This window comes from Alosa sapidissima, chromosome 17 (assembly GCF_018492685.1).
Source record: "Alosa sapidissima isolate fAloSap1 chromosome 17, fAloSap1.pri, whole genome shotgun sequence".
Taxonomy (NCBI): Eukaryota; Metazoa; Chordata; class Actinopteri; order Clupeiformes; family Clupeidae; genus Alosa; species Alosa sapidissima.
Genome location: NC_055973.1, coordinates 27577265 through 27585264, shown reverse-complemented (window position 1 = coordinate 27585264; position 8000 = coordinate 27577265). Strand labels below are relative to the sequence as shown.

The following is an 8000-nucleotide window of genomic DNA, read 5'->3' as shown; positions in this document are numbered from 1 at the left end:
GGCGCTCTCCTCCAAACCGTCCCATCCGCCTGCTGCACCCACCCCCCCACCCCTACATCCACAACACCTCCATCCACAAACACCTCCAGTGGATCCCCGACACCTCCATCCCACACCGCAAGCAGAGACCGGAAGATTAGTCCACCTGGAAAACTCTGCCACCATCATAAAAATACAAGATCTATTTTAATGCGTTTTTTTTCCCCTTTTTTCTCTTTCTGTCTCTTATTCTTTCTCTCTCATCTCTCTCTTATTCTCTCTCTCTCTCTCTTTGCAAAGATCGAGTCTCTGCACCACTGTCTTCCTTCATTGCGGCGCGCTTGCAGTGAAGCAGCCGCTCGGTGCTCGGTGGACCGACGTAATTGGGGAGGGGAGAGAAATTGCACCGTTGGAGGCTACAATCAAGGGGGGGGGGGGGAGAAGAGGGTGGGCATGCCTCAGAGAGCCTTGACCTGCCAACGTTCACAGGAAAATGTGTTAGTATTGGACGTTGTGAGGAGCATTGGGATTTTTTTTCTTTCCTTTGCAGCTCGGAGCAAAAAGCACATAGTTGAAGTCCCTGGTGCAGTAGCTGTATTAGAGGGTGTTAGGACTGCGAGCGTGGAGAGCCTGAGCCTACAGGTCCAGGGGCACGGTGACCCCTCCTGCTCCCCCTTCTGTTGACACAGGCAATCGCAGGGAGCTCCAGTCCCTCTGGGCGTGAGCGAGTGAGCGAGTGAGGCAAGCGCACACCTTAACCCCTTCACACAACGCAAGCAAGCCTGCACAAAAAGCCAACAGTGCACTATAACGCTGCATGAACATGTGCTAACACTTCCGTTACATTGTTGACACACACAAATGCACTCTCACACACATACGCACACACCACACCACACACATTTTTCAAAACTGACACAGAGGCACATGCCCGCACGAAAGTGATTTCACAAAGCTCTCAGCGTAATCCGGTGGAATATCTGCGATCTGCTAATTCAGACAGGCAGATCTTGAGTTCCATCGGCAGCCAGGAAAAGGAGGCTATTACACGAGTGACTCGCTCCCTGATCTCACACCCACACCTCAGGGGATTTTCATCACTCCACACACCACACACACACACACACACACACATCACCACGTTTTAAATGAGCAATGGGTAAGTCTCATCACATTTTAAAGTAATCAAGGAGCCAATCAGTTAACGAAAAGAAAATCAATTGATCGCTCTTAAATTGCAAACACTGTCATGTGTTTTTTAAGGAAATGAATACAGAAAGCCTTCAGAGGCAACAAATGGCGTGTCATTTTAGTAATTTCAGCCCGCCATATGCTGTTCTCCTATTATAAATAATGCAACCATTGAGAAGAAAAAACATTCAATTCTTCTTTTTTTGGTTACACACACACTCACACACACACACACACACTTACATACACACACACACACACACACACACATCATTACATATTTGGCTCCCATTAACAAACATGAGCATCAAATTAGAATGAATAATAAAGCGCTCTGCGTCAAGTTAATGTTTAAATCATTTTTTAAATCCATAACAAGCGGGCAGAAAGTGGTGTGCAGGATGGGGGGCTAATTAACAAGCACAAAACACACCAAAGCGCTGGCTGACATCTGAGGGTGCTGGATCAAGGGACGAGTGGCTTCACATACACCAGGAATTTTAAAGGATAATTCCGGTATTTAGCACTTTGAGTCCCTTTTCTGGTTTGTTTTGGATGAACTAGAGTGGTGGACACCGAAATTTTGACGAATTTTGACTTTTCTGACTCGTTTTAAAATCACCTTTGACTACTTCAGAGTGGCAGCCTACAGGCATGCACAAACATGTCCTTAAAAACAACCCTTAACGTTCGTTTTCAAAACTGTGCAACTCACCGAGTGGTTAGTGGTGTTCGTTGATGTTCCAAAACAAGTAGTGTAGGCGAAATACAGTTTCTGTCTTGTTTTTACTTGACATTTTGTAAAATCCCATTGATTTCTGTTGGAAGACTCATTGCACATTGATATTACTGCGCCACCGGAAACGGAAACAGGGGCTGTTTACATTTGGTTGTATTCTTTCCCGCGAGACCTTCTTTTACTGTCTATGCTTCAGGCTCAAATATTGAGCGGAAGTTTATACACGGTTGTGAGGTGTCTGAAAAAATAGTTCCACAATAGCAAATAAACACGGCTGGAAATCATACATTGCGTCCGATATATTTGTTTTTAATCATCAACAAACACCACTAACCACTCGGTGAGTTGCACAGTTTTGAAAACGAACGTTAAGGGGTTGTTTTAAGGACATGTTTGTGCATGCCTGTAGGCAGCCACTCTGAAGCAGTAAAGGTAATTCAAAACGACAATCATTTCCATTGTTTGTGTTTAGATGATGCAGGGGGGAGGCGTTGTGGTGAATGAGGGTGGACTGAGTTGCTTACGTTGTGGGGGAAGTCAGCTTTGAGCTCAGAGACGCTCTGGCACCAGTATACGCTGCGGTCTTCTCGCTGATCAGCTCGATGTTGAGGAAGGAGCCCTGTCCAGGGCCAAACACCGGGCCGGACGTTGTGCCGCGCACTATGCGTGGAGAGACATTGGTGACCAGATCCTGTGTTAAGAGAAAAGAAAAGCATTCTGTTAGTCTAGGTCTAGAGGCAGCCGTGGCCTACTAGTTAGCACTTCGGACTTGTAACCGGAGGGTTGCCGGTTCGAACCCCGACCAGTAGGAACGACTGAAGTGCCCTTGAGCAAGGCACCTAACCCCTCACTGCTCCCCGAGTGCCACTGTTGTTGCAGGCAGCTCACTGCGCCGGGATTAGTGTGTGCTTCACCTCACTGTGTGTTCACTATGCGCTGTGTGTGTTTCACTAATTCACGGATTGGGATAAATGCAGAGACCAAATTTCCCTCACGGGATCAAAAGAGTATATATACTTATACTTATACTAGTCTAAGGATAACACCTCAAAATGACATTGGGGTTGTCGTTAACTGGGTTTCCTAGTAGGGTTTCTGGTTTTCTTACTAGGGTTTCCTACTACCATTTAAGGACATCAGAAAGTGTATTTTTGGGCTTTTATTTTGGCATTGTACTGCGGCACTCTTACATGACCACGGGCAGTGGGGGACTCTTAGCTGCACCTGTCTCTGATTTGACACGGATCCACGCCAAATCCGCTCCACAGTTGGACACTACCTCAGACACCAGCAATACTTCATGTACTGTAGTCAGTTTCTAGATTTGCTTACACTGACAGAATCACTGCATGGTGGATGCCCATGTTTTGTAGACATCAGGGAGCTTGCTGAAGGCATTTTTATCTTTTTAAATTTGGAAATATTGGATATATTTCAGTCAGATATACCACAGATATATGTTGTTTTTTATAAAAGTGAACATTGATACAAGATACAATACAATATATAACAGGAAGGACTAATACACACAATGTTTGTTGACATCATTGTGAACTTTATGACGAATGAGAACAAATGTCCATATACAAAGTCTGCATAATTTCTGTCCTGAAATAGAAATAGCCTCTCCATGAAGGGAGGGTGTGTTCTCAGGCCATCATTATTTCTGTAAAATGGTCATGAAAAAGGCAATCATAGTCATTTGTTACAGCAATACATGACATGTATTCAATACATCTATTTCATTATTTTCCTGAGGGCCTTTTGAACCAATGTAAGTTTATTTTTAATCACACTCTGAAGAACGAAGTGTTGAATTACTACCCGTCACAAGAGAAAATGAAGTTCTCAAGAACAAAGAAAATAACTGCTTTTACATTAGAAAATAAAGACATTCTTCTATCTGTTCACATTTAATAAATAATCTCTTTCTCTCTTTCTCTCTCTCTCTATCTATCTATCTCACTCTCTCCCCCTCTCCCTATGGTTGGTTCCCCTCTACTCTTCAATTCACATTGTACATCTCTGTCTTTTGCTGAATGGACACTTGTGCCTTCTTTCACCTCACAGCATCGCCTGGCTTACCCCATCACATCATACCCCCCCTTCTCTCTTTCCCTCTCCTCCTCTCTATCCCTTCTTACCACTCCCTCACCTTTTTGTCTACCCCTGTGCAGTGATAGATGTTCCCTCCTTTATACAGGCATACATCAAACCTCAAGCACTGGCTAAACGCTACCTGGACGCGGGAACTCTGCCAAACCGTCATAGTGTCCAGCAGTAATTAGATTCTTGTGAAGGGGAGCAATTTTTCTGCGGTGGTGCTTCATGGGCCAGTCAGTAATCACCTTTTGCTTCACATACAAACAACACGACAGCACCCAAGAGGGAGGCAATGCGGCTAGCGCTTCGGTCAGCCCTGCTAATGGCTACAGCCAGCTACGAAACGACCATCACCACCACGACAAATGCAAGGTCACTTTGTGGAGAGCAAACAGAAGAAGCTGGGTGAAGGGGGGGGTCAGTGACACTGGAATTCTAAACAGTGTCCCTACAGGCCAATACAGAGGTCTTCTTGGTTAGTGCTACAATGTCTGTTCTGTTTCTCTTTGTTCTGTTCTGTTTTCTTTCTGTGAGCAGAAACCTGACTCTGTGTATTATAGAACACTATACGGTTAGACTCTAAAATCTATAGCAGGCCTGTATTATTATATGCAGCTCATAATGCTTTATGGTGCAGTGCCTTATATTCTGAGTGCAATGAATTGTGCTGCACTCTTGGGCTAATAACAAATACATGGTGGATAGATATTTCATAAGCCCCACAGCTTGGGCTGCTGGAATTCTGTGTTCATGAGACTGAACTGGAAATGCAGATATGTTTTGGGGTGGTGGCAATTGGTATGTGTGTGTGTGTGTGTGTGTGTGTGTGTGTGTGTGTGTGTGTGTGTGTGTGTGTACGTGTTGGGGAGTGGGTGGGTAGTTGGGTCAGCTTCCGCCTGCATAACAAAGCATCACTGTGCAGATGGCACTCTTTGGATATATTAGGTATTACATTTCCCAGTCCCAGGATCAGTTCTGGAGCTTAAACTGATCATCCCTAACCCCCCCAGTCCCATACCCTCACACACACACACACACACACACCCGTGCCCATCCATCCCTTGACACATCCATCCACCGCCCCGCGATAAACTGCCTATCATAATTTAACCGTTTACACAATCAATTTGCATATCCTAATTGGGATCCACCCCTCACAGAACCATTAAGATAATGGCGTTCCAATTTCATAACATTTGGGCATTTTTCCCTCACTGCACCGACAGGAAATGTTAATTAGCGCTAATTACAGTTCATTTGCATGTGTTTGATAAGCTACTGTATGGCAAAGCATTTTTTATCCCTTTATCAGCTGCACACTTCTGGTGGCAAAATAAAATAAATAAATAAATAAAGGATTTTGGACTCCAAAAAGGAAAACCCGAGACACAACGCAACCAGGAGGCTTAGTATTCAATTTGTATTCTGGCAGACAGAATGCAAGACGCACACAACATCCCAACCTCCCTAAATAGTGAACTCTGCACATGCTTTCATCTACAGTGATACATATTGAATGTCAATATAAGAATGTAACAATAATTAATAATAGTGAATGTGAATATGATGCAGTATTAGAGGCAGTGAAAGGATTCCTGAAAGACAACGTTATTAAAAACGTGATTATATTAAACCCACATTTAAAACACGAGGCGAACCAGTGACAAATTACAAATGACAAGCCTTTGTTATTTCTGATGGTGACGAAGACATGGTGGCACAAGAGCTGGGATAGATTTGGTGCTGGCTGAATAGAAATGTTGTTGGGGGGGTGGAGTGTGACTGGTGGCAACTGGTGAATGAAGACGTAACAAGTTTTTCCTTCACCCCCCCCGCTTTAATAGGAGTGAGACGTCCTCGCTGGCTCGCTGGTGAATTGAGACAGCCACCCCAAGGGCTCGGGGCAGAATCTGCAAGCCTGTATTTAATGAAGCTGTGACCAGGGGAACATTTGGCTGCCCGGCGTCACGCTATTATCTGGCCCGGGCCCGGAACAAGAGCTTTAATATTAAGCAAGTGGGGAAGCATGGAAATTGCCCAAAGGGAGAGGGGCCCTGGTGCACTGTGCACACACAGGCACAGGTACCACACACAGCGCTGGGAGATAAGACAGACAGCACACACACACACACACACACACACACACACACACACACACACACACACACACACACACACACACACACACACACACACACACACACACACACACACACACACACACACACACACACACACACACACACACACACACACACACACACACACACACACACACACACACACACACACGTCCAGCCAGTGACCATGCATCCCAAGCAAATGGGATTCCTAGAGGTGTGTCCTGTTGGACATGCGTCCTCCACACCACCCCAGCGCCGGCATGTTAACACGTCACATCCACCAGACATGAACGACAGAGCACAGAGGGAGGGGGGCCAGGAAGAAGGGATTGACAGACACAAGTTCCTCTTTCATTCTTTACAACCTTTCCATCTCCTCGGTGCAAAGAAAGGGGAAAAAAAGTCAACAACCTGGTGTGACTGAACATGTCCTGCCTGTTCCAATTCTCTTCTCTTCCCCTTATCCCTCACCTCCTCCCTCACCTCCTCCCTCACCTCCTTCCTCACCTCCTCCCTCACTGCTTAATGCCTTTGAAGGACTTCCAGCTGTTTAAAAAAATGAAGGAAGGGAGAAGGGAAAACACTGCAGCCTGCACTGCTGTCCATTAACAACTTCTAACCTGTCAGAGAGCAAAATGGCTAAGCACTCTCCCTTTCAGTCCGGGCTGATCTGTGAACAGCTATGTGTGTGTTTTTGAGCTAACCCGGCTTTATCGCGCCGCCACAGGAGTCTAATCCTCCCTCCCAGCAAACAGCCTTTTCAGCAAGGAGCACATGCAAGAAATACTAATCGAATGCAGTGGACCACACCATGACTCACGCATACACACACACATACACACACACACACACACACAGACAGACACACCCCACACACACAAAACACACACACACACGCACACACACACACACACACACACACACACACACACACACACACACACACACACACACACACACACACACACATTCTATACACACCACATAAACTAAAGTTTTCTATGTTGACACAATGCTTTCTCTCTCACTTGTTCCCTGTCTCCTTCATTGTAAGATACTGTAGAGTATACACAGAAAACAATGATATACATATAAACGTACTGTAATGTGTGTCCCCTCATTTATACCCACACACATACACACAAATATGCAGACTATGATACTTAGTATGATGATACTTAGTTGTGTCTAAAACATATACACAACACAAAATCTATCCTAGCACTTACCACCGTTGATCCTAGCACTTACCACCTGTCTTGAACTGACACTCAACTGTTAAAAACAACACTCACTGATGCACTTACTCTTACTGTACCGTTTTTAAATTGTCCTAAAATTGTTGAGAGAATTGCTTTAAAACTTAACTGTTACCATGTTGTTAGTCGCTTTGGTTACAAATGCGTCAGCCAAATGTAATGTAATGTAACAAAAGCATACATATACTGTGTCCAGCCTATAATACACACAGTGAACAATGTATGGTTTTAATAATATCCTTGGTCAAACCTTTTTGTTAATTGTTTTATATATTGCCATGAGAAATATTCTCTAATGACAATAGAATTAAAACTCAAGGGAAAATCCCAGTTCAGAAAGGACCCCTTTCATCTCGTACAAATGTATAATCCCAGTACAAACAGCAATCCCAGTTACATTCACCAACCTATTTAGTAGTTCCTCAACAGACAAAGGGAAATGCACAAACAAAAACAACACGAGACGCAACCGTGGCAGCCGGCAGCTCTGAGAGTGGACGAAAGCTCGAGTGGCCGCGAACGTCAAGCGAGCCGTTTCCCTCATCTCCTATCTCCTCTCATTTCATGATTAAACGATTTGTTTCATATCATACGTATGCTTTCTTT

At 44.7% G+C, this 8000-nt stretch overlaps 1 protein-coding gene across 2 annotated transcripts in view; it reads right to left on the bottom strand.

Moving 5' to 3' along the window:
* Positions 1 to 2428: 2428 nt before the first annotated feature.
* Positions 2429 to 8000, bottom strand: part of dpyda.1 (dihydropyrimidine dehydrogenase a, tandem duplicate 1) — a 104522-nt gene continuing 98950 nt past the window's right edge. For both annotated transcript variants that reach the window (XM_042067497.1, XM_042067496.1), the window contains one exon: positions 2429 to 2600. In XM_042067497.1, the coding sequence (XP_041923431.1) occupies positions 2430 to 2600 (171 nt within the window). In that variant the 3' untranslated portion in view covers position 2429. The remainder of the gene's footprint in view (positions 2601 to 8000) is intronic.